This window comes from Capsaspora owczarzaki (assembly GCF_000151315.2).
Source record: "Capsaspora owczarzaki ATCC 30864 unplaced genomic scaffold supercont2.1, whole genome shotgun sequence".
Taxonomy (NCBI): domain Eukaryota; class Filasterea; order Ministeriida; family Capsasporidae; genus Capsaspora; species Capsaspora owczarzaki.
Genome location: NW_011887292.1, coordinates 2,259,721 through 2,287,299, shown reverse-complemented (window position 1 = coordinate 2,287,299; position 27,579 = coordinate 2,259,721). Strand labels below are relative to the sequence as shown.

Sequence of the window (27,579 nt, the reverse complement as noted above, 5' to 3'; positions counted from 1 at the left end):
GTCAGACGGGGGTCTCAAAACCAGTGGGAAATCAGTGGAACGATGCACAATCGGCTGGACTCTCGAAAGAGGCGAACGGCTGTTGTGTGTGCAGTCCAAGTCGGGCTCGAAGAACACGCCCCCCCCCCGCCCCCCAAATCTTCGTGCCATGGATTGTTCGTTGCACTGACAAAAGCCGACAGTCGAAAAGCTCAATCGCTCACTCTCCATTTTTTGTTTGTTTTTTTCTGTTTTTTCTCGTCTTCGTTACAAAGATGGCGTCCACTTCGTCTGCTGCAGCACCTGCCGCCGCTGGAGCAGTCCAGCCGCGCGGCCCGATGTTCCGCTCGACCTTGGACGGCGTTCGCCCCTTGGTGCTGGGCTCGACGGGCAACGCTGCGCTGCGCCCGGACACGATCACGGCCTGCTTCCAGCGCACCGCCGAGCGCCTGCCCAACCACACGGCGCTGACCGTCAAGCGCAACAATGTCTGGGTCGAGACCACCTATGGCGATTACTGGAAGCAGAGCCGCCGCGCTGGCAAGGCGCTGCTCAAGCTCGGCGTCCAACCCTTCGACACTGTTGGCATCCTCGGGTTTAACTCTCCCGGTACAGCATCGTCGTCGCCCCTCGTCCCATCTGCACCCACCCAACTCATTGCTCTCTCGCTCTCTCGCTCTCTCGCTCTCTCGCTCTCTTTGATCCCTCCGCTGTCGTGGACTTGTGTAATGCCTTTGTGGTTACAGCTACAATTTGTTGTGCTTTTTATTTTTTTCGTTTTTTCTTTGCTTCGACCCTTTTTTTCTTTTTTTCTTTTATTGTCCGGAGCTGTGGAAGAGCACCGCAGACCATTTCTGTGGGACACCTGAGAGTCCACCGGTGCACACACACTCCCCACGCACTGCTTTCAGACCCCTCGCTCGTCATCGGTCATCGGATGAGACCAGATGTCCGTTTCTTCCTTTTTTTCTTTTTGTTTTTTACTTTTCATGATTTTGGTGTGATTTCGAGCCCCCTTTGCAACGCTGCCAGTGAACGGCTTCCACCTCCGTGGGACTCGGTCATGATCCTTTCGTTACGATGTCGCCTGGCTTGGCGGAAGGGCTCTGCGCGTTGCTTGAGGCCACACTTGCTTGGCTTGGTTTGGTTGTTGTGGTCTTTTTTTTTTGATTTTATTTGATTTTTTTTTCTTTTCCTTTGATTTGAAAATCGCTTCTTCTCGGAGGAGGTCACCCGAAAAAACTTTGCCCAAAACCCCAATCCGTTCAACTGTATGACACATCTGATGTGTAAACAACATCACTGCATGCGTGCGAAGAGGAAACGCTGAAAGGCAACGAGCTAAACCCCACAGAGCGATAACAAGCAGTAACCATGAAGTGCCTTATTCATGCGACTTGCCAACCCCTCAACCCCCTCTCGCATCAAGCTGCCAACGTCACATGTGGTGTGGCATGACACTGATTGCTGCAAACACTCCTATCCGCACCTCTCGACGCCCCCGAATCCACCGCTTGTTTCAGTACCTGCACGTGCAGCACAATTTTCGCAGTTTGTGGTTTTGCCGCCGCACTTTTTAGGAAATAGTCCTCCTCCCTCAATTTTGTTAATAGCTCTCATCAACGCTGCAGAGAGAAACCCACAAAGCGTCACTCACATTCCAGTTTGCGGGTTGGTTTTCTTTTGGCTGCAACAGAGTGGCTAATTGCGTTCCACGGCACCATCATGGCTGGCGGCGTCGGCTTTGGCATCTACACGACCAACACCCCAGACGCCTGCCAGTTTGTCCTGGAGCATGCCAAGGCCGGCATTGTCATTGTCGAGAACAATGTCCAGTTGCGCAAGATTCTCGAAGTCCGCGCTCGTACGTTTTTGACAAATTGAATTGCCCAACATGCTTTTTGAGTCGGACGTTTTCTGACCACCATCACTGTCACGACGTTTTGCAGGTCTGCCCGATCTCAAACATATTGTCCAGTACATTGGCAAGCCTTCTGTCTCCGAGCCAAACATTTACTCCTGGGACGATTTCATGGCTCTCGGTAACAAAACCTCGTTGATGATTGTTTGTCAGCTTTCTTTTTCTTCTTCTTTTTTTCTTTTTTTTTTTTTTTGAAACCTTTTCGGGCAGACTTACCAACGTCACCTCTCCTCCGCTCACGCGACCGACACAACAGGTGACGACGCCGCGCTGGAGGAGCCCTTGCAGCAGCGGATTGCCAACTTGAGACCCGAGCAGCCTTGCGCCATCGTGTACACGTCTGGCACAACCGGCAATCCCAAGGCAGTCATGACAACGCACGATAACATTCTGTTCACCGTGCACGTCGTCTCGCAGCTGCTTAAAATCGTCGAGTCAGATGTGCTGCTGAGCTTTTTGCCTCTCAGCCACATTGCCGCAATGATGATTGATGTTATGGCCGGAGCTGTGCTGGGCTCCACGCTGGCGTTCGCGCAGCCGGATGCTCTGAAGGGCACGCTTGGTGACACCCTGCGTGAGGTCCGTCCCACGGCCTTCTTGGGCGTCCCGCGCGTCTGGGAGAAGATTGCCGAAAAGATGCAAATGGTTGGCGCGTCGAACGGCGCCGTGAAAAAGTCCATCGCTGGGTGGGCCAAGAAGAAAGGCCTGGCCGCGAACTTGGCGATTCAGGAAGGCAAGACCAAGGGCAAGCCGTCTGGCTGGTGGTTGGCAAGGAGCCTGGTCTTTGCCAAGGTCAAAAAGGCCATCGGTCTCGACCGCTGCCGAGCTGCTTTTTCAGGTGCGGCGCCCATTTCGCTGTCCACTCTGCACTACTTTTTGAGTCTGGATATTCCAGTGTACGAGCTGTACGGCATGTCTGAAACAACGGCGCTGCTCACCGTTTCCATTCCAAACAAGTACCGCTCGGGATCGTGTGGCTACGTGCCTGACGGCGTGGAAGTGCGCATTGCCAAGCCCGATGCCGACGGCAACGGCGAGATTGTTGTCCGCGGTCGCAATGTCATGCTCGGCTACCTCCACGACGCGGAATCTTCGCAGAAGGACTTTGACGCAGACGGCTTCTTGCACACTGGCGACATTGGCAAACTGGACGCCGAAGGCTTCCTGCGCATCACTGGCCGCATCAAGGAGCTGGTCATTACCGCTGGTGGTGAAAACATTGCTCCAACCCCCATCGAGTCCCTCATTAAGACCCAAATGCCGTACATTAGTCAAGCGATGATTGTTGGTGACAAGCGCAAGTATCTTGTCGTTCTTCTGACCATCAAGTGCGAGTTTGACGAGGAGGGTGCGCCGCTGGATGAGCTGACCGAGCAATGCAAGCTGCAGCTGGCTGACGCTGGCGTGAAAGGTAAACACGGGGGGGGGAGAATTCTGTGTTTTCTGGTTTTTTGATGGATTGTTTTGGCGTTTTAGGATGCTGACCTTTAATTCTTCTGGGTTTGTTTGTTTGTTTGGGGGGTGGTTTGGTCGCCAGCCGACATTAGCACCGTCTCGGCGCTCGTCAAAGACAAGGTCTTTAACGATGTTGTGGAAGCTAGCATGGCGGAGGTCAACAAGCACGCCATTTCGAACGCAGCGTCGATCAAGCGCTGGGCGTTCTGTCCCGTCGACTTTTCCATCCCCGGCAACGAGCTGGGCCCGACGCTCAAGCTGAAGCGTCGCGTCATTCAAGTCAAGTACAGCGATCTCATTGATACTCTGTACGACTAAGGCGGAAGAGACCGAGGTTTGGCCGACTGTTTCGATTGTTGTTGTTCGGCATCTGTTTATCGGTTTTCTGCGCCAATTGTTTGTGCTAATTGTGTTGGTTGGCGCCACCAACTCGGTGGCTCTTCGTTACGAGTCGTTTTTGTTGCACACACACAGGCTGTTGTTGTTGTTGTTATATTTTTTACTCGTGTAAAGAAAGGATTTACTTTTTTTTTTTTGTCGTTCACTTCCACTGAAGGCTCATTTTTTTTTTTTTTTTTTTTTTTTTGTCCGATCGCTACGTCAAGCATGTTCTTGTTCTGCTGCTTTTGTGCAGTCTTTGTTATTACTTGATTAGTGATTGCCAAATCTGGACCATTTCTCAAATCCATGCTTGCGAACGCACCTGCCGCCACGAGAGCGTTAGCTGCAGCATCGTCGCACCTTGCGGCTCGGCCTACCGTTGCTGCACGCATTCTCGGCCGTGTTGGCTATGCAGAGGGCATTGATACGCAACTGCGCTTTGTGGGCGACGTTCTGGCCGGGCGCAACACGGTGGTCTTGCCGCCACAGCCCGCCGCAGCCCCCAGCTCTCTCGGCGAGCCCGCATCGAGCTCGAAGCTGGCGAATCAGGTATAGGCACATTCAACTGAATCACATCTGAGATTCGTGTTTCGGATGCCGAGGCACGACCAGTGGCCATCGCACTGGCTCTGATGACGAGGGGGGCCACACCACCATCCATCCATCGGTTTGACAATTCCTCGGTCTGACTTTGTTCTCATGCGTGCGCTTGATTGCAAATCGTCATCTAAATGCTACAGAATAATACGAAGCTAACGTCCGGCGCTGTGACGGCCAATGGAGGAGATTTACTACTGCTCGAGCACAATCCGGTCTACACGCTTGGACGCCGTATGCAGCACGATGCAGACCAGGCTGCCAGGCTAGCAGCACTGGGAGCCGAATACGTCTATGTAGGAACTTGCTTTCTTATTTTTGTTGGCGAGCTGGGAGTCCGTATATGCCTTGTGCTATGCGTGAAACGTTCTCTGATGAAGGTGTGCACGTTTTCTCAGACGAGTCGTGGAGGTCAAATCACATTTCACGGTCCAGGCCAGCTGGTTGGCTACCCAATACTCAATCTCGCAGCCTTTTCCCATCGAGTATGAAAGCATAGAAAATCACCTTGAACTCGGCGTGACCCTAACGACGCTTCGAGGATGTCGTTGTTGCGCGCGTTCTCAACTGGTTGCATTCTGCTCATCTCTCAGGTCAGCGTGAAGGATTACGTCCGGCGACTCGAAGTGGTTCTCATGCGCACGTGCGCTGATTTCGGAGTGAAGACGGAGCTCACAGCCGACACTGGAGTCTGGGTTGGCAAAAACAAGATTGCCGCACTCGGTGAGTTTGACGCGGCGGGCCAATCGATAGAGCAAGATGCGTTGTGCGGCAAACCCTTGGATGCAGTATCACTCATACCGTTTGTGTGTGTTTGGATGGATTCCACAGGCATTCAGCTACATGAGCGGCGAGTGACCTCGCATGGCTTTGCTCTGAACTGCCAAACGGATTTGCGCTGGTTTTCTCACATTGTGCCCTGCGGCTTGGTCGGCAAGAGTGTAACATCACTGTCTCGCGAAGTTCAGCGTGAAGGTACGAGAAGAGCCAGTCAGTATTATGTGTGCATGTGAATGCTAGAGTTGAGCGCTTACAACTTCTGTGGCGGTGGTGTGGATTGGACAGTTTCCACTGAAGAGACGCTGCCAATATTACTCAAGCACTTTGGCGATGTGTTTGAGTGCGACGTGCAGCGGGTGCTTGGCGCGTACTAGATCTAGTGACGATCGCAGCAGCAGCCAAATGCAAGTGGTTTTTGTTTTGATCCTTTTGTACAAGTATTTCGCCAAACAACAACATCTACATCAACTCCATTTTCATTGCATCTCTTTCGTCTTTCCACTTTTATTTATTCTATTGGGATTCCATTCCTTCTTTTTTTTTTTTTTTTTTTTTCTTTTCTTTATCTGTCTTTCCCAGAACATGCGAATCTGTGGTTTGGGCTTGCTGCTCTCGGTCTTGGCCTTCACTGCCGCCGTGGTCAGCGGCGTTCCCGCACCGCTCGACGAAGGTAGCCCTCATGCTTCCTCTCATCATTCTCCAGAGTCCTCTCGTCGCGCTGTTGGCTGTTGATGAGAAGCGAGAGGGAAGGGCGATGATGATGAATCAACCGCCACAAAGCCCAACGAGTCTTTTCCCAAGCAACCGCAAGTTCCCCCTCTCCTCCTCCTCTTAGTTGCCTTCCTTCGCTTCCCCATCCCTTAATCCTTAATCCCCCCCCCCATCCATTCCTCTCCTGACTTGTTCTCCTTCTTCATTCACTGCCTGTCACTCCTCCGCTTTCCAAGTGCTTTTTGCGGGTTTTTTGGATGGGACTTTTTTTTTGCAGTTTGCCATTTCAAGCGACTTTTGGTTTTTTTTTTTTTTTATTGATTGATTCACTTTGTTTCGTTCGTTCTTTCGTTTCGTTCGTTCGTCTGCTGATGTTGTTGTTGTTGTTGTTGTTGTTGTCGAATGTGACTAAGCTTGAGGGTGTGTGGCTGGTGGGGTGATCACCAATGACAATGACCAGACTAACCCTTTTTTTTTGTTTTTGGTTTTGTTTTTGTTTTCTTGTTCTCCGCTTGCTTGCGCTAGACGCGATGCCGTCGACCACCGTGAGTCGCCTGTACCCCGTCGTCGGCGCCAAGGTGACCACCTTGAACCAGAAGGACGGCAGCGTCACGAGCCCGTGGGCGGTGGCAGAGTCGCTCCAGGACGCCATCCTCCGCAACCGTCGCCAGGCCGCCATGGACAACACAACCGCCATCTCTGAGCTGGCGCCGCATCGCAAGTTCCCGCTGGACATTAACATTGATGTGTACGTCGCTGGCGGCAAGCACATTGAGGTCAAGGCCTCCCTCCTCGTGGGTCTGTTTGCGGAAGACACGTACGTTCAAGTGCACGGCGCACACCCCGAGACCGGCGAGCCCGAGATCATTGAGCGCCTGCCACACACAATGCGCGCGTATGCTGGTGAAACCGTGGAGGGTTTCCATGCGGCAGTCGTGCTCCATGACGACGAAAACAGCTTTTACATGGTCGTTTTTGATCCCGCAGGCCACTACACGATCGAACCCGCCGTGCGCCACGAAGCCGCCATGCCCTCGGACGAGCATCGTCGGTCCCTTCGCGAGGCTGCCGCTGCCACAGGCCTCGTTCTCTTCCATGGCGCGGATGTGCTGGAAGTGACCTCCACGGCAGCCAGGTTCCGTGACGGCGCCACAAACAGGCGCCAAGTCGGCGAAAGCACCTTGCCTCGATCGGTGCGCATTGACAACGTGGAGGATTCCCGCCGTACCGTGTCCAAGTGGGCAGACTGCTTCACCAACTCGAACACACAGCTGTCCACCCTCACGCAAAGCGTCGCGGTCGACTATGGTCTCTATCTCGATTGGGGCGGTTCTGCATCCGCCGTCAAGACCAAGATTGCCGAGACGATGGCCACGACCAACGTGGTCTACAACACGCAAGTGGGTGTGTTCCTCAAGCTGGGGTTGGTTGTCCTCAAGAGCTCGCTTGATTCGACCGCCTGGAACCAGAAGCCAAGCACTCCTGGTCAACGGACCTGCACCAACGACATCAACAAGGTTCTGACGGATTTCACTTCGTGGCGCCAAACTCGGCCTGCCTCCGAGCCGTACGGTCTCTGGCATCTCTTTACCAATTGCTTCCCGCCTTCCGGCACGGTTGGGCTGGCGTATGTCGGAACCCTGTGCTCGTCTACTTCGAACACGGGCGTGTCGTCCGACTCGTCCCAGTTTTGGATTACTCACGCACACGAGACTGGCCACAACTTTGGCGCCCAGCACACATTTGGCTTTGGCGGCATCATGGACTATGGCGATGGCAAGTATCTCGGCGAGTACCAGTTCTACACTGCCCAGAACAAGGCCGAAATGTGCACTGAAATCCAATCCACCCTGGCTTCAACCAGCGTGCCCTCGTGCTGGACGCCGTATTCCCCCACGTGCGGCAACGGCGTTGTCGAGCCGAGTGAAGAGTGCGACGTGTCCAGCTCGTGCTGCAAAAACTGCAAGTTGACTTCTGGCTCACAATGCGCCACCGGCACGTGCTGCAGCGCGTGCAAATTCAGTCCGCCTACCACGGTTTGCTCCGTCATGGATGGCGTGGCGGCTACTGGCGTTTGTGTCGAAGGCACGTGCTATAAGAGCGGGTGCAGCAAATACAGCAACGTGAAACCATGCCCGGCAGGCGGAGTCAGCAGCACCAACCCCTGTCTCTACAGATGCAGGTTTGACGGATCCACCACGTGCACTGATGCTACAAGCGTGTCGAGTCTCGATGAAAACTACCTGCCTGCAGGCACAACATGCGGCGTGGCGCCCTACTCTACCTGCCAACTCCAGGCAGGATCGACCACCGTGTATACGTGCCAGGCAAGCACGATGACGTACTCTTGGAGTACCTTTGCGTATGGCGCATGTGTTGCGCCGCGCTGCCCTTCCACCGCATCCGGCACGCTCACACGTTTGGTCAAGTGCGTTGGCAGCGACGGCTCGACTGCTCCCGACGCGTCCTGCTCTGGCTCCAAACCGGCCAGCACTACATCGTGCACCATTCCTTGCTCATCCGCTGCGCCGATTGATGGCAACCCGGATGGTGATTCCAGCTCAAGCTCGAGCTCGGCTGTCGCCATTGGCGTCGCTGTCGCTGTCCTTGTCGTGCTCCTCCTTGTGATTGTGGCAGCAGTGCTGTACCGCCGTCGCAAAGGCTTGAGCATCATTCCTTCCTTCCACGCGCCTTCCAGCAATCGCCGCTCAGCCAAGACCGGCGGCTCCAGTGCATCGTTGGAAGTCCTCTCGGCCCCGACCAAACCGTCGCCCAAAGCGGTCAAAGAGCCCGCCGTTCCAATGGCTACCTCGCAGCTTCGCAAGCCCGCCCCTCCTGCCCCCGTTCAGAACGCCAGTTCCAGCGCTGTCGAAAAGTACCGCGCCGTGTACGATTACACCCCTCAGCAGGGTGACGAACTGGCCCTGTCTGTCGGCGACGTGGTGATTGTTTCCAAGAAGGGCGAGGATGGGTGGTACCATTGCAAGAACTCGACGACCAATCGTACGGGTGTTGTTCCATCCAACTACCTCGAGCCCGTGTCGCAGGCCAAACCTGCTGCGCCGCCCAAACCACCCACCACACGCCCAGCTCCGACCAATCCCGCCGCTCCCCAGCCGTTCAAAGCAGCCCCTCTCAAGCCCGTCGGCCCCAAAGGGCCCGGACCTGCTGGTGCTTCTTCTACTCCAAGCAAGCCTGTGCCTGGTGCCCCCAAGCCAACGCCTCCACCCTTCAAGCCCACTGGTGCCGCTGCTCCTCGCAAGCCATTGCCGTAAATCTGACATTCCCGGTCGTTTTGGCAACCATCGAGGCTTCAATTTCCATGGTCATTTTATCTAGCATGCGTATTTGTGCGTGATGTGTGTGTGTGTGTGTGTATGTGCGTTTCGTTCTTGTGATTGCTCTCCAACGCAAGACGTGACTCGAGAAGGTTGCTTTCGCTTCGCTCTGCTGGTATTGGGCTTAGTAGGAGGGTCCTTCTTTTGGGGTTTTTATGTTTTTTGGCGGGTTGCATCGGCTTTATTCTGTTGTTTGTGGGCCCCCTGTCAAGTATCACTGTCTCAGTAAATAGTTCTTTTTCTGTGGTTGTCTAATGGATCGAATGGAGCACTCTACATTACTAGGGGAGTATTTTTATTAAGCAACAAGCGTGCCAGATGATGAGGGCTTGGATGATTCAGCATCTACTGCAGTTGCGCTGGAGGATGCGGCGGAGGTGGGCGCGTGAGGAGCTACTGCAGGCTGCTTGTCGTACTGGAAGTCGATCGACAGCCGTGCCTCGCCAATGCTGCGGTTGGTGAGTAGATCGGCCTTGCGCTCCATCTCTGTCATGTAGTCCTTCCACAAATCGGGGTTTTGCAAGCTGCTCGGCGCTTGTGGCCAGAGTCTGAGCGGGAGAGCGAGGTCGAGTGCCTCGGTTTCGAGCTCGGCAACAACCTGACGCAGCCCAGCGAGGACGACCGACAGCGGGATGGCCGGGTCGTCGTGCTGGCCTTGTGCTTGCTGCTGTTTTGAGTGTGAGCTGGAAGAAGACCACCATGACGACGACGACGACGACGACGAGCTCGACCCAGCAGCAGAAGAAGAGCTCAGTTGTTGCTGTTCTTGTCGTTGAAGCACGTCCCGCAGCCGCCGGACGATCGGTGCTTCGTGAGACTGCTCTGTTTCGGCCAGATACTCGTGAATCCGCGTTAGGGTTGGTGAGTGCGCGCGGAAGATGGCTTCCATGTGCTCGGGGTCGGACGGCAGCTTGCCCACAATCGTCGCCTTGCGCTGAGCCTCGCGCTCGCGTTCCAGGTGCTCAATCACAGGCAGCAGCACGGGTCGCTTTCCAAGCTGCGCTTGGTACAACCCGAGCGTGCACACCACTGAGCGGAGCTGATCCTCCGCCCACTGCTCGAGCAGCGCCAGTCGGTCCTGCGCCTTGGTCCCTTGCAGCAGCGTCGCAATGCCCAGCATGACAGCCACGGCAGTGCCCACGCGTGTCCACTGGCCCGACGATTGCTTGTTGGCCGGTGCCTGGGCAGCAGTGCTGAACGACATTGCCGGGTTGGCAGCGCGGCGACGCAGCGCAATGGTCGAGCAAGCGCTCAGCAAGGACGCAGCGCGTGTTGCAGACCACCCAGTGACTGGCAGCAGGCGTTGCATTGTGTTTGTTGTGTGGTTGGTTCAAGTCAAAGTAAAGGGAAAAAAAAAACACCCCACTTTGACAACAACGCCAAGACAACAAGAAAACAAAGCAGGAGGGAAACAAAAAAAAACTGAGACTGAGCGAGCCAAAATAGGAATGACAGATGGATTTTTTGTACAATGAACAATCCACACACGTTTGCACGACATCAGCACTGGACCAGCATTCACCACTGAGGGAGCGAAGGAGATCAAACAATGCCTGTTCTATTGGATTGCTGCTGCTGCTGTCATTTCAGTGTTGTACGTGCACTTTGATGACACTGAATGACGGGTATCATCTGGGATACTCCTTCCATCTATCATACAGTACAGAATCTTATCCAGATCAGTCCTCATGCTGCTGCTGCTGCGATCGCGCGGTCTACTCTCCTCAAGTCCATCGTCACCACGATTCAACAGCCTCGTTGCAACTGTCGGCTACTGCTACTCTTCATCAACAAGCCCATCCTCGCCATCGCAACCAGTGACTCACAAGCCTTACAAGAACCGCCGCCAAGCAATGAGCGACAGTAGTACAGCGCCGCAGGAGCAGCCGACCGAGTCCGAGCTGAACGCCGTCGTCGCTGCGCTCGAGGCCGTGCGTGGCCGCATGAGTGCTGCAGTCGCCAAGCGCGCCGAGAAGGCGGCCTCGTCTGCTTCTGTTTCTACTTCTGCTTCGGATGAGCACGGTCGTGTGGCCGGCGAGGCGGATGCAGTCAGGCTGGTCGCCGTCTCCAAAACCAAGCCGAACGCGCTGCTCCAGGCCGCGTATGGTGCGGGTCAGCGTCACTTTGGTGAAAACTATGTGCGTATTTTTGTAATGTTTGCTGTTTGTTGAGCTATTGGCTGCGGGTCGGCATAGAACTGCTTTTGAAATTGGTTTTTCTCAATTCGCGCCTGCATTCTGCGTTTTGGTTTTTGTGCAAAATCATTCATTTCAGGTTCAAGAGCTGGTTGCAAAAGCGTCCGGGGTATGTCGCTTGTCATCATGGATGATGCCGATCAACCATGCACATTGTGAAAAAATCGGCGTTCGAAGTTTGGTGCTTGTCTCATTCGCTGGCTCGTGATTGTTTGTGTGGCAGCTGCCACGCGATATCCAGTGGCACTTTATTGGTCACTTGCAGTCGAACAAGGCATCCCATGTCGCAGGTACGTATGCGCGGGCGGTTTGCTGTTTGTTTTTGGGTTGTCCATGCAGCAGCGCTGATCCACTCGTTGCACTGGCACAGCAATTCCAAATCTCTTTGTCGTCGAGACAGTCGACAGCGTTAAACTTGCCACTGCACTGGAGAAGGCCTGTGCCAAGCAGACTCGCGATTCTCCGTTGCGGGTGTTTGTACAAGTCAACACCAGCGGTGAAACCAGTGCGTTACCAACTTCTTGAGCTGTTTGTTGGTTGACACGGTGACCCCCCCCCCCCGCCACCCCGATAGTGTCATTGTGCTCATTGGCGGCCGCGGTTACACACAGGCAAAAGCGGATCGAACGCGGCGGAAGCTATTGCTGTGGCTCGACACATTGTGAACGAGTGCCCGCATTTACGCTTGTGCGGACTGATGACCATTGGGCAACCAGGCCGTCAGTGCTCGGAAGCTTCTCCCAATCCAGACTTTTTGGTACGTTTTGGGCGGACTTGAGCAAGGTTTTCAGCCAGCAAGACTGCTGTTGTTGATTGTTTATCGTGTCGCTTCTGTGCGCTGACTCTCTCTCCCCCCCCCCCACTCCTTGCTGAACAACAGCTTCTCAACGAGATTCGGCAGCAGACAGCAGAAAGCTTGTCGCTGCGTGCGGCAGACCTGGAACTCAGCTTTGGAATGTCGGACGACTTTGAGCATGCCGTGAGTCCTTGTTGATTCGTGGGTTTAGGAGGTGATTTTTTTGCTGCGTGCTGACCGGGGCCCCCTTATTCTGATGATGTAGATTTCTATGGGCAGCACCAACATCCGGGTTGGAAGCACGATCTTTGGCTCGCGCTCCTATCCCGCCGTGCACCCCGAGTGAAAGCGCGGAAAGGAGTTTCACAGTACTTCATTTTCTGGCCCACCTTGTGAACAAAGAGTAGCGATTCGGAACCACGAAATAATAAACCCTTCATTGTGTGATCATCGAACAACCAATTCGCACTTTATCAATCATGTTGTTTGCTTTGGTGTTTCTTAGTACTACAATCATTACGTGTCGAAAAGATGCGTCGGGCGCACCTCAAGTGACTTTGGGACGGGTTGCGAGGGTGCCACGACGTTCGGTTGAGGGTTGTACTTGGCAAAACAAGTCTCGCAAACTTTCTCTTCTGCAGTGTAGCCCAGCTGTGGAAGATGAAGCTTCTGTTTGACGCATTCGCTGCAGAATATTTGACCGCATCCACTGTGCGTTTTGAAAGGTGGAGGCGGGGGGGGGGCAAAAAAATCAGATGGAGCCACAGTGAGATTCTACCAAGCAACATCCGAAACCGAAACGTATTGTGCTCCAAAAGGCAACCTACCGGCAGTGGTGTTTGCGCCGGAGTTGCGAAAAACGAAGCTGACAATCGTGGCATGCTTTGACTCGGTGATCTGGCACCCACATAACCACAGTCGGCGTCGCGCTGGGCCCGACTTGAGATGTCGTCCCTTGGCCTGGAATGATGGAACCGCTGTCGGTCTGAACGTGTTAAACCATTGGAGATTGGTCAGCTGCGCCCTTCAAAACGACTCAAATCGAAGGATTGTTGCGCATCCATGTACAATCGAACATGATCAAACACGTACCACGTCGTCGTCCTCTGGTACATCTTTTGCGAGGCGAGACAGCTCGTCAAAGCGCAAAAAGTACTGGCTCCATAAACGCAAAGATTTGACGCTCGTTTTCGGGCACAACACCTGCATGAAAGACAACGAATGAGTGAGCATGCGTCGAATGAAGCGTTGTGTTTCTTCTTCCTTTTTGTTCTTTGTTTTTTTCGAATTGTTTTTTCAGAGTTTGCGCTCGTCTTCTTAAGTTAACCTGATTGGTGCACTCGTAGTGGGGATTGCGGAGCTCGGTGCGAGATGCATCGAGATAGGCCCAAATGGACACGGTTGAAGTCGCGGCCTGATTCAGCCGACGGTCCTTGTCGGTGCTGTGCAAGAACGTGCCAAACCACTTTGAGTTGTGGTGCTCGGCAATGCGACGTAGATACTCGCCACTGAACTCAAAGGCGCTCGGAAACTGCTGCTGAATCTGCCAAACGCAGTCGAGAAACTGCAAAAAGATCGGGCTGCGTTCGTTCGGAGAATCATGCGTGCCGAGACGCTCGCGGAATTTGTGGCCAAACGCAAGCCAATCCTTCATGATCAGCACTGGAAAGCCGAGGAAGGTTCGGTAAAAGGGATCCAGAAGCAATTGCGCCAGCGTCGTGAGCTGTGCAGTGCGATCCCAGCCATCCGAGCAATGGACAAGAACAGACATGCCACGGTCGTCGACGTAGCGCGAAATTGTCACAGCGGCGGAAAGCAACGAACGCAGGTGCGATAGCCACTGCGTCGACTCGAGTGCGGAAAGCCAGCTGGCATCTGGGGCGCTCTCGCACATGGCAGCGAGGGCATCAAAGCTGTCCCGCATTGCGTGAATGTTGCCAATGTCGAGAAAGAGGATTTTGCAGTTGGTGTACCGACCAGCCGTGTCTTCGGTGCCCTTTCCTTTGAGCTTGTTGCCGCCGGCGGCCATGATTGAGCGCGCATCAAAGATGACGAGATGCTTTTGAGGGGACCCGAGGCATCGGATCGTTTCAATGAGACGCTCGTCTGCAGTCGAGTATTTGTTGGTGGCGCCAACCAGCGGCTGCGCAGACCGGACAATAACGTTGCCCTTGCGGGCGTTGTACCAGGTCAGCACCGGCAGGCGTCCGCGGGATCGGAACGCAGCGGATTCAATCAAAATGTCGTCATCAATCTCTGCGGGCACAAAGAACTCGTCGGGGTACGACGAGCAGAGCTTGTAGAGGTCATTGATCGTGGACAGCTTCCACTTGTCGGGCAGGACGCCCTGTCGTCGCATCTCAGAGCTCATGTCAAACGACCGCACGGGCACGAACGGAGTAAACTCGACTGGCGTGCGACTCCCTGGCGTCTCGCCAGACGGGGGCGACTGCACACGTGCCGGGATGACGGCTTGCGCGATGGGTTCTGGCCAGATTTCCTGTCTTGGAGCGGGCGATGCCGAAGTCGCTGGCTGCTGCACCAGGGAGAGCTGGGGTCGAGTCGCAGCATTGAGCGTTTGAGGCGGCAGGGCAGCGTTCGGCATGTCGAGTATCAGCTGAGCTTTGCGACGCTCAGAAATGGCGGGCAAAGGAACGAGGGCGTCCGCTTGCTGCGACGGATGAGGTGAAGGAGTGGGGCTCTGGAAAACGAGATCCGGCTCGCTACCGACGAGATCAAGGTCGTTAATGCTCAACGAATACATGAGCTTGGATGACTCTCCATCGGCATTGGAGGGAGCTTGGGCGGTGCCGCCTGCATCAGCACTCGGAGCAGCGGCGCTCGTCGAGGCGGGATCTGCGGACTGGGGTGATGGGGTGGCGCCAGCAGAAGGCTGCTGTTGCAAGGTGGCCGACCTGGCAGAAACGGAATCGGTCGAAGGACGGTACATCCAGCCGCGTGTCAGGGTAGGATAGGCCTTGACGAAATCGTAGGCAACAGGATGATCGGCAGCGTTCGCGTGATGGTGCTGCAGGCGTCGTTTCAGCGCGTTAAAGTTCAGGATGGACGCGTCCGAATGGCAAATGATGCGAATGTTGCGGAAATCGGAACACCGAATCGTTAGCGATTTGGCATCAATCTTGAATCCGTCGACGGTGCCGGCTGTCTGCTGTCGTCGCACCTGCTCTGGATTTCCCTTGGACACCTCCGTGATGACGCCAAATGGAATGGACATTGAGAAATCGCCGCCTTCAAGAGCCAGAACACCGGCAGACAAAAGCTGCAAGCCAGATGGTCCCTGTGAGTAGTACTGGCGCGCTGCGAGCGAGCCGATCGATGGTGACTGGCGGAGACTTGGCGAGCGGCCGACACCAAGAAGGTCTCCAGTCGAAGCAGCAGTGAATGGGGGTCCTGCTGCGTCGCTGGCACTCGAAGTGGGTGGGTTGGTGCTTGTATTACCGGCTGGCTGTCGTGAGGGGCCAGTTGCCTGAGACGACAATTGCGCAGCGGCCGCCGCATCTCGCTCGCTCACGAGCACAAGCCGAAAGTTGGTCAGAAACACTCGCCCCGCTGTTCGTGCCCCTCCAACATCAATGAGGACGTCGGGCACCGCAAGCTCGATGGTTTCGGCCGGTCCGGGTATTTCAAACACCGCTCGCGTTATCGCATTCTGAGAGCGTGGTGACAAGGATGGCGTAAAGACCCGACCATCTAGCGTGCTCGTGTTGCTCCGAGCATGGTCACTCAAGTCGTGGCAGAGCACCATGACATTCAGGCCCTTGTAGCGGCACATCTCAAACAGCTCCGCATGAAGCGAGGACTGTTCGAAAGTGTCGATTGGCGGGTTGATGCTGATTTCCAGCTCAATCTCACCCTTTACAATATCTTTCGGAGTAGCGCGGCACAACGGGTACCAGTTCAACGTGGGAGTGTCGGACAACAGCCGCACAGGCAGCATAATACGACCCATAAAGTCGTCCTAGCGAGAAGGCATGCACCACACGAGCAGCATCGCAGTAGTGAGCACCAAGAGCTCTCAACCAAAAAAAAAAAAACAAAAAAAAAAAGTGCGCAAGACCTTTGTTCTGATGTTACCTGATTGAACTGGTCTCGATCCCAGACCTCAATGACAATGTACGGATCATGCTCCTCCAATGGCACTTCGAAGCTTTCTGCCCACGTTGGGCTGAGCGTTTCTGGACGAACTGTCGTCTTGTGTTGGACTTTTTTCGACCGCGACTCTGGACCGTGCACGACAATCTGTTGCACAAAAGTGGAGCATGAATGTAGCAATCCCATTCACGGGGGTTTTTTAAACAATGCAATGTTGATTCGTGTTTGAAAAAGTGAGCTCAGACGAGGTGTGCCAGCATCCCAAAATTGCATCCAAACCTTGCAGTACGGGTCGGCGAGTCCATTGAGGTCGGTTGGCTTCAAATCACGCCCTTGCCGCACTGTTTGTTTGTTTTTTTGTTTGGTTGGTTTACCATCATCACAGAAAACGCCAGAATGCACAAAAGTGAGCTCGTTGCAAGGGTTGAGGATGAAGCTGCCATTCAAAATGGCAATGCATGAATGATCGTGTTTTTGGATTGGATTCAAAACCAAAGCCCCTTCGATGGGACTCGGACTCGGACTGACTGGCGACTCGAGTGGCCAATGAGCACAAAGTGGGCCTTCGTCACCTGACGCTGGGTCTGTACCTCTCCTCAGCGACGGCAGGCAAGCGAGGCGCCTGGGAATTTCAAAACCCCACACTGTCTTTAATCAATCCATCGCGACGACCGGCCCAGCGTCCCATCTTCGCCGCCCCCCCCCTCTCCGCCTCCTCTGACTGGGCAGAACGAGGAGAGCAACAAGGATGCTTGGGCGTGGATTGGGAAGGTGTGAGCAGCGGAGGCAAGGGCAAACTCACCGCAGATGGTCGCTGTTCTCGCGGGAGCCTGCGACGCGCTCCACTCGACCGAGTTGGAGGTCGCGGACTGCATGCAGAAAATAAGAACGAGGTATTGGGAGAAGAAGACTGAAAACACACAAATGGCCGAGGACCGTCGATCACGGTCTTGTCAGCAACCAAAGCAAAAGTATATTGAATTCATGATAATTTCATCCATCAAAACGCAATGAGAGAAAAAGGGCAGTTTGAGAACACGCCCCTGCTTCGCGGAGGGAACTTTTCCAAAGATGCTTATTGAGCTAGTGCGCTGCGCAACAAGGCGAGCTGCTCGGGCGATAGTCGCTGAGTGGGGAATGAAATGGCAAACCGAACAATCAAGTCACCACGCGTTGTCGGCTGCTTGGATTGCGGCATGCCTTCGTTAGGAATACGCAGCTCGGTTGTTGGGCTGTGTTTTACAACAACACAAACATCCGCAAAGCAGCAGTTAGCCCCAATCTGAAGATCTGCAACAGCAACACGAAAAAAGGTCTCGCCACCACGACTCAAACATACTTGACGGGATCGCGCTGCACAGCTTGAAGTGGCTTGTCGTCAATGGATTGGAGTTGCACTTGAACATTACCCTCGAGCGCCTGGAGCAGCGTAATGTTGTGGGTGTAGATCAAGTTGTCGCCCTCTCGCGAAAACCGGCTGTGAGGCTTTTCTTTGACAATAAAGACAATATCGGCTGCAGGAATGCAAGGAAAAGAAACAAAGGAAAATGGGTGAGATGTACCATTCTTTTTTCTGCCAACCGAATCGCCTCAGACCCCAAAACAAAACCAAATAAATCGCGCGGTACCGGGAATGGACGTGGGCTTCTTGTCACCCTCCTTGGGGAAGCGGATCTTGGTGCCACTCTTCCAGCCTCGACGAATGTCGATTGTAAGCACCTTCTCATCCGTCGAATAATTGTACTGGTTCTGATACACTTTGCGCGAGATTTTCATCTTCTTTGTGCAGCCGGAAAACAAGTCTTCCAGCGAGACTGGCAAATCGCGCTCGATGGCCGGATCTTGCTCAAGGGGTGCTTCTTCTTCATCCGAATCGTTCGCTTGGTAGTGCGAGTGTTGTCCGCCAAAGCCGTGACCATGGCCGCCGGGATGACGGGCCGACCGATGGCCACCGCCCATGCCCATGCCGCCCATGCCGCCCATGCCGCCCATACCGCCCATGCCGCCCATGCCGAAAAGGTCTGAAAGGAAGCACAACTAGTAAGAGACCGGATAACTTCGCAAAAGCAGACACTCCGGTGGACGAGATCAACAACGGCCGTACCGCTCAAGTCAATGCCGCCGCCGCCGCCACGGCCACCTGAAAAGAATTGGCGGAAAACATCATTGGGATCGGTGTGGCCTGTGTGTGTTTTGAGCAAGAAAAAGGCGAGGAGGTGAGCACCAGCTTCCAAGGAGCATCACTGTGACAAACCGTGTCCACGACGTACCCGACGAGCCACCGGCACCAGCCTTCAGGCCATCTTCGCCATATCGATCGTAAGCAGCCTTCTTGTCGGCTGTTCTCGCCAAGCGAGCACGAGTGAGTTCGACTGTGAGCTGACCATCCTCAACATCATCGGAGAACGTTACCGTCTGACAAGACCTCGTAGGCCTCTGCGATTTCCTTGAAGCGCTCCTCTGCGCCCTTCTCCTTGTTCTTGTCGGGATGGTACTTGAGCGCAAGCTTGCGGTACCTACATTGAAACCAGACAACAGCGCGCACGTATGAGGATTGTAGTTCGAGGAGAGAGAGTGGAGAGTGGCAACGTGATGGCTGCTGGCCCCGCTCTCGCCACCCGTCCCCGCTGAGCCAATGGGAGGGAGTGGTTTGTGATTCCAATGCAAGCAACGTTTTGGGTCGTTGTCGTTGTCGTTGTCGTTGTTATTGTTGTTGTTTGGGATTTCGGTGATCAGACTTTCAACCACGCGGAAAATGCAGCCAAAAAAATCAAAGCCAACTTTTATTTTTTTTTTTTTTTTTTTTTTCCCGTTCGCTTCGTTTCGCTTCGTTTCGCTTCGTTTCTGTAAAGTCAAATGCTGAATGCTGAATGCTGAATGCTGAGCTTGTTTGGTCAGCAGAAGGGAACACAATGAGCGCGGACTCGTGCCCTGAGCCCTGACTGACTGACTTGACTGACTTGACTGTGGAGAGATGGTTCTGGAAGCTTTTTGCTGTCCCCTTAGCACGAGCAGCCAAGTCCAATCCAATCTCCAACCTCCCCCCCCCCTCCGAGTGAGGAGCCTATGAGTTTGCAGTTGGATCTGGATGTGGGGAACTGGGGGATGTTGGAAAATGGGGGGGCTTCACTCACGCTTTCTTCAGATCGTCGTCCGAGACGTCTTTCGGAACACCGAGGATGCGGTAAAAGTCGCGACCCATGATGATGGATTGATGACTGTGAATAAGATTATGATGACTGAGTGATGGAGGAAATTAAATGACCAAACACAAAAACAACAACAATAAAGAGCACCTGAAAAGAGGTGGGTAGAGAAAATACGAACAAAGAAGGGGATGAATGGGACCACTGTGAATTGAAAAGCTCGCCAGTGTTGACACAGCACTCGTTTGATGGGACGAACAAGACCAAACTGTAATGTATTAAATGATGATGATGGGAATTGTGCACAGAGAACAAAAAAAAACAAAAGCGACGACCATGCAGCAAACACAAGCGCTATTGCACGGCGGCATCGACAACGCTCAACCGCTTGGTCAGCTCGTAGACGGAAATCATCAGAACGGAAGGAATGGCCATGTGCATCACCCTTGCAGTCATACCCTTGGTGAAGCCGGCCATGCCATCCTCCTGTAATAGTGTCCGGATTGTTCCCGCTACAGTGGGCGCTGCGCCGTTTCCTCGCGACGCCAGCTGGTAGCGTGTTTTAATCACGTCAAGCGGGGTGGTGATACATCCCGAGGTGAAGCCGGCAAACAAGCCAGCGACCGTTTGAATGGCAAATCCTTGAGCATGGCGCCCAATATCGTTAGCATCGGCAGAGTCTGAGCCAAACCAGGCGTCCTTGAGATCGTGCAACCCTTGCTTGGTGGCGCCGTAGGTGGCCCACCAGATGGCCGAGGACGGTGGATACAACATTAAGGACAGGTGCAGGCCCCGGTACAGACCCCGAACGCCCTGGGTTGCGAGAATGTGTCGAAACTCGGCGTAGCCACCACGCGCAGCCTCGACGGCAGTGCCGGCGGCGCTCTGGGTCCCTTGGACCATTTGGCGCTGTACAATGACGTCGATGGGCACGATAATGACCTGGGAGCAGACGGACGACAAGAAGCCTGCAATCAAGTTTTGGTGCAGCGTCTTTTTGTCCTGCGACCACTCTGGGCGCTCAAACCTTTGAGCGTGCGACTTGACATATTCATAGGAAGTGAGGTAGATGGCTTGTGCGGGAGTGATGCCGACGACCGTGGTCATAAAGCCTGAAAGTGCAGCCGAAAAGTGCGAAAAAGTGAGCCAGCCGAACAATCGAAACCTGAAAACGTGTGAGTCAGCACCAGAGCTTTGGTTTGGTGAGCTGTGTGTGTGTGTGTGTGTGTGTTCGCTTCATTCGAGTTGTGGCAAGTCCAAGCAGAGTGCTTCTTCCTTCTTTTCAGCTCCGGTTCCTCATTCACGAGAGGAACAAGCAAAGCGAAGCGCTTCTTTGTCGGAGGGGGCTGTCCGGGCTAAGCGTGGAACCGCAACAAAACCACGAAAAAAAAAAAACGGACGTACCTCGATAGAGACCGCGCAGGCCTTCTGCTCGTGCAATGCCGGACCAGACGTGGAAGACATTTCGATAGACGACGGGCGGGGTTGCGCCCGGTGCGGTTGGCGCGGGATGCGACCGCTGGACTTGGAGCCGTGTTTTCGCCAGAGCCAGCGGATAGACCACTGTAGCGTAGCGTAGAGCGTCGTTCGGTGAGTGCGTCGTTCGGTGAGCAAAAGCACAGGTGCAACATGTGCGAGTGGGATGATGGGGCAACCAGTCGACAGTGAGCGAGTGAGAGAGGCAGCGCAGAAGTGAGTCGCGCGGAAGATCAGGTGGCCTCACATGTGCGGACTCCGAGCAGGAGCGTCGAGCCGATGACAGTGTAGCGCGCAAAGTCAAGGTCCTTCCAGTTGATCTCCATTGGCAGCGAGCGTGCGACTTGGGGCGGCGGCGGCAGCGGAGAGGCACTCGCAGACGCCGTCTGATGCGCCATAGTGAGAATCCTAAGCGAAAAAGGCCCAAAGAAATGAAGAATGGGTGAGAACGAACTGGATGCAGAGCCAGCATGGAATGGTGGAGACCTGTGCACTTTGCATTGTACAGAGCAGTAAACAACAGGGGAGTACAGTACAACGCGACGGTTGAAGCGTCGTGCGGATTGTTTCCAATAACCAAAGCAGCAAAGGGAAAGGGCTACATTTCTCTCCACCCTCAAGACAGTCGAATCACTCGGCTTCATCGAGTTTTTCCGAATGTTTAGGAAATTTTGCAATGCTCAGCTTCACTACTGCCAGTCTCTGTTTCTTTTTGCAATGGCGCATCTCACAACTGACCCGACCAACGTGGCTCGGTAACATGACCCTTCTCATCTCCTTTCTCGTTCTCCTTCCACCACCACTACCATCACCACCACGGCCGCTTGCACTTGCGAGTTGTGCAATTCCCTCAGTCACCTCAGACAGCCGGACACCCTTCGCAAGTGGCAATGGGCAATGGGCGGCTTCTTCTACCCCTCTTCCCTCTTCCCCCTTTCCCTCTTCCCCCCTTTCCCTGCGCTCGTCCTTATTCGTTGTAAAGTGCTGCTGCCATTGCTGACAAGTCGTTGCTTTGTTTGCTCGTTTGTTGCTCTGTGCGCTCCACAGCTGGGTCGTCGTTTACCCAATCTACATCAACTCGCGCAAGACTCTCGAGCAAGGCCGACGACTCGGCGTTGGCTACTGCTGCGACAGCCCCACGGCACAGGAGGTTGCCCTCGTCGTCAAGGCAAACCTCAAACTCGAGTGCATTCTGGAGGTGAGAAAAGAGACAGACAGCGCTCCTCCCGCTTGCCGCCATGACGAGCAATGCAGAGATCTCGCTGTGTCCTCTGCCCGCCATAGTGTACACTGTGTTCGAAACCAAAAAGAAAAAAAACCTCACTTGGTTTTGGCTGCCTTTGGTTTGTTGCAGTGGGAGAAGGCCTATCCTCGCGACTTTATGCAGCGCGGTCGCGTTCGTGTCCAACTCTTTGACGCCAACAAGAAGCCGCTCAACTCGGGCATTCCCAATCGTGAGTTGTGTGGCGCACTCATTCGTTGACTGCAGTGTTGATTGCCAGTTTGCAAAGTGTTGTGGTGATTTTGGGCAGGAATCGCCGCAATTTGGTCTTTTTCGCTCATCTCGCTCTCGTTCTTCACCCTTCCTCCTCCCCTATGTGTCTGCTCCCGAAAACCCACTCACACAGGTCAAACCCTTCTCAAGTACATTGCTCTGCAAATAAACAAAATCCCCAACCGCACGCTGCCGCCGACCGACGATGCGGCAATCTTTGCGCAATTCGTGCCAACAGCCACAACATCAAGCGCCAGCGCCACTCCTCCCGCAAATGCCAGCGCAGGCGGAAACACAAACAACAAGAAGAACAAGAAGAAGAAGTGATGCGCGCCTTCCTCGCATGATGATATACGTGTGTGTTTGGTCTGTGTACAAAACGAGCCGTTTGTGTGTGTTTGCATTTTACAACATGATTTCTACAAATTATGATGGCATGTGTGAACGGCTTGGGGGGGGGGCTTGTTCCGCCCACCGTTGCACAAGGCACAGCTCATCATCGTCCACCCAAAACGCGTCCATTTCCCTGGAACGCCCGCGGCTCAGGATTGGCTTGCTGGAAACCAAAACCTGCGATATTCGCGCCGCGGTCACCCGGTCTACGACGACCGTGCTGTCCCGGGAATCCTCCTGGGAATCCGCCATGCTGTCCTCGGAATGGTCGGTCGAACGGATTGTCTGCATCGTCATCGCCGTCATGGTCATGATCGTCGTCGCCGTCACCGTCGCCATCGCCATCGCCCTGATGGTCATCCTCGTTGTCGTCATGGTCTCGTCCGTCGTGGTCAGCATCAAAGCGGTTTGCATCATGAAGCATCAGTGCAGCATGAGCAGCCATGCGACGTTGTCGCTCCATTTCAAACGCCGTGTCCTCTTCGGAAACAATCCCGACCATGCGCACTGTTGTCAGCGCCGGGAGCTGAGTGAGCATCAACGGCACGTTGGCCGTCACACGCGTCGAGTCGAGATTCAGAGTAGTGAGCATTGGCAAGCGGAGTTGGTCCAGTCCTACTCCAGCAACAAAAACAAATCAACACAAAACAACCCAACAAACAGACATTTGATCAGCAAAAAAAAAAAAAAAAAAAAAAAAAAAATCACTGTCGCCATCGACAAGCAAGAAACCAACCTTGATTCTCGATAAAGGTCCAGCTGAGGTTGAGCGACTCCAGACGAGTGAACGGCGAAAATGCCCCAGAGCGCACAACAGCACTGGTGAGATGTGTACGCGAGAGACTCAGCGTCCGGAGGCGAGTCAGAGGTGCCAACAGAGGAATCACATCATCCTTGAGCGGTGTGCGGTCGAGCTGAAGGACTTCCAGCTTGGTGCACGCTATCAAAAGAAGAAATGTGAGTCCTCGAGTTTTTGCAACCAAACCGCCAGACCGCCGCAAAACGCGTTTGGGACAAACCTGCCACCGCAGGAATGCCAGCACTCGTGAGCTTGGTGTTAGACAGGGATAGCGAGACCAGTCTGTCAAGGAGCAGATCCACAACACAGTCAATCACGGCGTAGAAACCAGCATTTTTTTTTTCCAAAACGAAACGAAGCAATACGGACGTTGGGGCGAGCGCAGAAATGAACTGAATGCCTTCGTCCGTCACATGGATGTAGTCGGTGAGGTCCAGCTCGGTCAGCGGGAGCTCTGTCAACACGATATCGGTTATGGAATGAGCGGGGGTGGGACACTGACGACACAAGCACCTGAATAAACAGATACTGACTGGAAATGTGAGCAATTGAACTGTTTCCAATTTGGAAGCGGGACGGAAGTTTCAGACTGCTGAGATTGGTCAGATCTGAGGTGAGGGAGGAGTTGCGTGGTAAGCGGCAATTGGTGGTCAACAACAAACCGCAAAAACCAAAACACAAAATCCGCTGTCTCGCTTACACTGGAGATAGCGAACGTCGTTGTCGCCAAGCTTTGTGTTGGCCAGCGACAGATGAACCAGATGAATGTAGCGACGAATACTATCCAGCTTGCCCTCCACGATGGCTGTACGGGCCAAATTCAACGAGCGCAGTTCTGGGAAATTGCTCAGGCGGCCAACATCGGTCAACGGCAGTCCAGCAATCGCCAGAGTTCGCAACTGCGGGAATGCTGTATCAAAAAACACCGAGTCATTGAGTGGATACGTTTCGAGTCAGAGTGAAGGGCCGTGCATTTTGCAACGCTCAAGACGACGCACCTGCAAGCAAGGCCAGTCCGCGTTCAGTCAGCTTGCTGCAGTCGCTAATGTCGAGATGCTGCAGGGTGGCGCCGAGCGGGGCCAGTCGAGCCAATCCCGAATCAGTGATGAGGGTGCGCTCGAGGTTCAGAACGGTAAGCGGCAGCTCTTCGTGAACAGAACCAGCAAACAACAACAACAAATACACCAAATGGTAAGCAATCCGGAACTGCCTACGACTTGAAACATCAAAAGCAACAACGGCAATAATGTCTCACGCGAAATGGTTGGCATGGCTTGATCATTCAAACGCGTGATGCCGAGATCAAGAACGCGAAGGTTGTTCAAGCCTTTTGGAGCGAACGGCAATCGGTGAACAACAGGTACAGCAATCAGTGCGCACTCAAAAACACGACAATTCGAACACGACGATTCAAACTATTTGGATGAAAATGGCTTGTGACCCTCACCTGCAATGTGATTGATGCCGACGTGCGTGACAAACTCGGCTGATCGGATGGACAGCTCTTGAAGTAGCGAAAAGAAACGCATGGCACACAAGAGCTCGTTTGTCACGTATGGGTAAGCGTCCAGTCGGATGACTTGGAGATGGCTGTTCCAGAGTCGAACGGGTTTAGAATTGTGCATCCAGGCAATCAACCACACTCCCTTCCATCCAAATCGCGCCCCGCCCTCGAATCCCATACCACGGCAAAAAGACGCCCATGTTCTTGTCCGACAGTTGCTTGTCTCGCACGAGCTGCGCCATCAGCTGCATGCCCACCTCTTGCGAGAGTCCATCAAGAGAGCGAAGCTTGTGTCTGCCAGCAACAACAAGTTTAGCGACTGCTCGAAGCGCCAACTCGGCCAGGGAAGGGATGTTGGTCAACTTGGGGCTGGTGGCTGATGCGAGAAGAGACACGGTACAAGTCAAACAAAACAAAACAAAAAGCAGGAGGAAGCAACAGATGATCAATTCGACCAAAACATCAACAGAGTACGTACTCGTACTGGGACCACCCGAGCCAGGCATCCAGCTGCGCAGGAATGGGGAAAGCACAGTTCCAGGCGGGAACGGATTGGTCGGCTCGATGTGTGGAGTCGAAACGCTGCCGGGGGTCGGGGTCGGGGAAGTCGGTTGGGCATAGCGCTGCAATCTGGCTGCCCGGACATTGCGGCTGCGGTGGTCTTCTGGTTCTGGAGGCTGTGCCACAGTCTCTCTGGCATCAGTAGAAGGAGCAAGCTGCTCGGGAACATTGTCCGGTGACACCGCAGCAACACCAGCCGCAAAGCGAGCGAGGAGAGCCGAAGACGACGGAATGCCAGTGCGGGGTGCTGCTCGGTGCTGTGGCGGGTTGGCCACCACTGCTGATGCAGCCTCGGGTTGCGCGTCGACACCGGGACTTTGAGGCTGCGCTTCGTCAACGGGGGGAGCGGTCGTCGTCGCATCAGGACTCGCCAGAGTTGCAGCAACGTGATGAGGGAGCGGCCGAACCGTCAGAGCTGCTGAGGGACACAACTTGAGCTCTTGGACAGTGGCACTGAGGTCGTTCGTGGTAAAGGTACGCGCGGGATACGCCTGGAGCAACGCATGAGTTGCAAAGGAAAAGCTGCCGAGCTGTTCTGAAAGATATGCCACAACGTCGCTCATGGTTGCACTGGCAGGAAACTGATGGCGAAACGTCGCGTTGTTTGGCAGACGGATCTGATGAGCACCCACACCAAGTCAGTCATCGGACAAGAGCAAAAAGCAAACAAGGCAGACGTTTAAACACAACTGCAATACCTGCAGAGAAGCCCCGGATGCAGCGGATGCAGCAGCAGCGGCGGGTTGGGAGGGAGCATTAGAAGTTGTTGCTACGCTTGTGGGTGCCGCGGAAGTCTGCGTTTCAAAGAGAGTTAGACCGGGGAAACAACAAAAAAGTGCGTGTCAGCTTGAAACTGCAAAATCGTACCTTTGCGGCAACTTTTCTTTCACGCTCCAAACGGTCTGCCAAGGCTGCATCGTGAATTTGGCGACGAGTCTGACAAGAGTAATTTTGGGCAGCCGAGTTGAGCATTGAAAATCAATCAACTGCGAAACAACAACGGGACGAATCAATCCACTCACCGCCTCTGCAAATTCACGGGCTCGGCGACGCTCTTCAGCAAACCGGATGCTTTCTCGTGAGGCATACCCGGCTTGACTTTCGCGATCGAAACGGCTGGCAATCTAGCAGACACTCCCAATGTAAGCAAGGTTGCAATGATGACGGATGCAAACCTTGCAAACGTTAAACGTATTCCCCTCCCCCTCACCCTCCCATCTTCGCCTCCACCAAAACCTGCAAACGTCCTTACGGGTGCAGGGGTATTCGTCTGTGGCGCTGGAGCAGTAGAAGTGTCCATTGGCACTGCAGAGGGCTCGATTGGCAAGTTGAACGCAGACAGCCCGCCATCAGCAGCCGCATCATCATCCTCATCCTCCTCATCGTGTGCGCGGGCAGTGTGGCCAGCGTTCTGCCAGGTTGCGCTATTGCGAGCGTGCATTGCTTGCTCGGCCTGGACGGCGGCGACAAGCGGGTCGCGACGGTCGAGGCGCAAGACTGGCTGCTGAGAGTCAAACTGAACGTCGCGCGCGTCTTCGCCCTGCTCCATGCTGAGATTGACCGACCGATGCAATCAATTCAAACCCATCAAAGAACAAGACAACAAGAATCGAAGGTGTAACATGCATGTTTCAAAAGCAACAAACCAAAAAACGAAAAAGGTCAGCGCTTTCATTCAGATTTTGACAATGATGCAAACAGTCATGTTCTTACAAGTCGATCGCGTCTTGCACAGTCAGTCGATGGTGGTGCACCACTGCGTTCGTCGCACGATCCATGTCGTAGCCCATCGACAGCAACTGCGCGAGAACCTCGTCCGCCAACTCTGAGCTCATGATGCAAAAAGTCGGGGTGGTGGAGAAGGTTGATTGTTGGCAAGAAAAAAAAGACTGAGACTGACTGAGACTCATGGAGACTGAGACTGACTGAGACTCATTGA

General features: G+C 54.2%; 10 protein-coding genes across 10 annotated transcripts; 5 read left to right on the top strand and 5 right to left on the bottom strand.

Annotated features, from left to right (window-relative positions):
• The first annotated feature begins 214 nt into the window (after positions 1-214).
• On the top strand, positions 215-3,915 carry CAOG_00708 (long-chain-fatty-acid-CoA ligase ACSBG2). Its single transcript, XM_004365522.2, has 5 exons — positions 215-588; positions 1,676-1,843; positions 1,929-2,021; positions 2,157-3,311; positions 3,438-3,915. The coding sequence occupies exons 1-5, from the start codon at positions 255-257 to the stop codon at positions 3,671-3,673; spliced, it is 1,986 nt and encodes a 661-aa protein (XP_004365579.1). The 5' UTR covers positions 215-254; the 3' UTR covers positions 3,674-3,915.
• A 54-nt stretch (positions 3,916-3,969) lies between these two features.
• Positions 3,970-5,586, top strand: CAOG_00707 (octanoyltransferase). Its single transcript, XM_004365521.2, has 6 exons — positions 3,970-4,285; positions 4,477-4,629; positions 4,732-4,818; positions 4,927-5,056; positions 5,165-5,308; positions 5,399-5,586. The coding sequence occupies exons 1-6, from the start codon at positions 4,043-4,045 to the stop codon at positions 5,485-5,487; spliced, it is 846 nt and encodes a 281-aa protein (XP_004365578.1). The 5' UTR covers positions 3,970-4,042; the 3' UTR covers positions 5,488-5,586.
• Positions 5,587-5,656: 70 nt separating this feature from the next.
• CAOG_00706 (hypothetical protein) lies at positions 5,657-9,411 on the top strand. Its single transcript, XM_004365520.2, has 2 exons — positions 5,657-5,783; positions 6,350-9,411. Exons 1-2 carry the CDS (start codon positions 5,696-5,698, stop codon positions 9,097-9,099), a joined length of 2,838 nt encoding a protein of 945 aa, XP_004365577.2. The 5' UTR covers positions 5,657-5,695; the 3' UTR covers positions 9,100-9,411.
• A 32-nt stretch (positions 9,412-9,443) lies between these two features.
• On the bottom strand, positions 9,444-10,584 carry CAOG_00705 (hypothetical protein). The gene has a single exon (XM_004365519.2). It carries the CDS (start codon positions 10,469-10,471, stop codon positions 9,461-9,463), a length of 1,011 nt encoding a protein of 336 aa, XP_004365576.1. The 5' UTR covers positions 10,472-10,584; the 3' UTR covers positions 9,444-9,460.
• A 268-nt stretch (positions 10,585-10,852) lies between these two features.
• On the top strand, positions 10,853-12,610 carry CAOG_00704 (alanine racemase). The gene is made up of 7 exons (XM_004365518.2): positions 10,853-11,300; positions 11,437-11,466; positions 11,581-11,647; positions 11,728-11,862; positions 11,969-12,114; positions 12,238-12,336; positions 12,419-12,610. The coding sequence occupies exons 1-7, from the start codon at positions 11,016-11,018 to the stop codon at positions 12,497-12,499; spliced, it is 843 nt and encodes a 280-aa protein (XP_004365575.1). The 5' UTR covers positions 10,853-11,015; the 3' UTR covers positions 12,500-12,610.
• CAOG_00703 (myotubularin) lies at positions 12,572-17,167 on the bottom strand. Its single transcript, XM_004365517.2, has 7 exons — positions 17,069-17,167; positions 16,546-16,607; positions 16,249-16,413; positions 13,481-16,132; positions 13,246-13,356; positions 12,981-13,138; positions 12,572-12,862 (listed from the first exon to the last, which is right to left on the bottom strand). The coding sequence occupies exons 1-7, from the start codon at positions 17,139-17,141 to the stop codon at positions 12,670-12,672; spliced, it is 3,414 nt and encodes a 1,137-aa protein (XP_004365574.2). The 5' UTR covers positions 17,142-17,167; the 3' UTR covers positions 12,572-12,669.
• Positions 17,168-17,195: 28 nt separating this feature from the next.
• On the bottom strand, positions 17,196-19,497 carry CAOG_00702 (heat shock protein 40). Its single transcript, XM_004365516.2, has 7 exons — positions 19,401-19,497; positions 18,679-18,782; positions 18,537-18,605; positions 18,371-18,448; positions 17,895-18,287; positions 17,606-17,780; positions 17,196-17,498 (listed from the first exon to the last, which is right to left on the bottom strand). The coding sequence occupies exons 1-7, from the start codon at positions 19,466-19,468 to the stop codon at positions 17,342-17,344; spliced, it is 1,044 nt and encodes a 347-aa protein (XP_004365573.1). The 5' UTR covers positions 19,469-19,497; the 3' UTR covers positions 17,196-17,341.
• A 174-nt stretch (positions 19,498-19,671) lies between these two features.
• CAOG_00701 (carrier protein) lies at positions 19,672-21,312 on the bottom strand. The gene is made up of 3 exons (XM_004365515.2): positions 21,136-21,312; positions 20,817-20,975; positions 19,672-20,524 (listed from the first exon to the last, which is right to left on the bottom strand). Exons 1-3 carry the CDS (start codon positions 21,284-21,286, stop codon positions 19,767-19,769), a joined length of 1,068 nt encoding a protein of 355 aa, XP_004365572.1. The 5' UTR covers positions 21,287-21,312; the 3' UTR covers positions 19,672-19,766.
• A 277-nt stretch (positions 21,313-21,589) lies between these two features.
• Positions 21,590-22,807, top strand: CAOG_00700 (hypothetical protein). Its single transcript, XM_004365514.2, has 4 exons — positions 21,590-21,643; positions 21,936-22,086; positions 22,243-22,342; positions 22,517-22,807. The coding sequence occupies exons 1-4, from the start codon at positions 21,606-21,608 to the stop codon at positions 22,708-22,710; spliced, it is 483 nt and encodes a 160-aa protein (XP_004365571.1). The 5' UTR covers positions 21,590-21,605; the 3' UTR covers positions 22,711-22,807.
• Positions 22,751-27,527, bottom strand: CAOG_00699 (hypothetical protein). The gene is made up of 16 exons (XM_004365513.2): positions 27,354-27,527; positions 26,893-27,190; positions 26,663-26,764; positions 26,508-26,576; positions 26,339-26,434; positions 25,558-26,257; positions 25,260-25,455; positions 25,023-25,165; positions 24,831-24,902; positions 24,574-24,720; positions 24,276-24,485; positions 24,109-24,183; positions 23,945-24,029; positions 23,796-23,857; positions 23,513-23,716; positions 22,751-23,391 (listed from the first exon to the last, which is right to left on the bottom strand). The coding sequence occupies exons 1-16, from the start codon at positions 27,473-27,475 to the stop codon at positions 22,880-22,882; spliced, it is 3,093 nt and encodes a 1,030-aa protein (XP_004365570.2). The 5' UTR covers positions 27,476-27,527; the 3' UTR covers positions 22,751-22,879.
• Between the last annotated feature and the right edge of the window lie 52 nt (positions 27,528-27,579).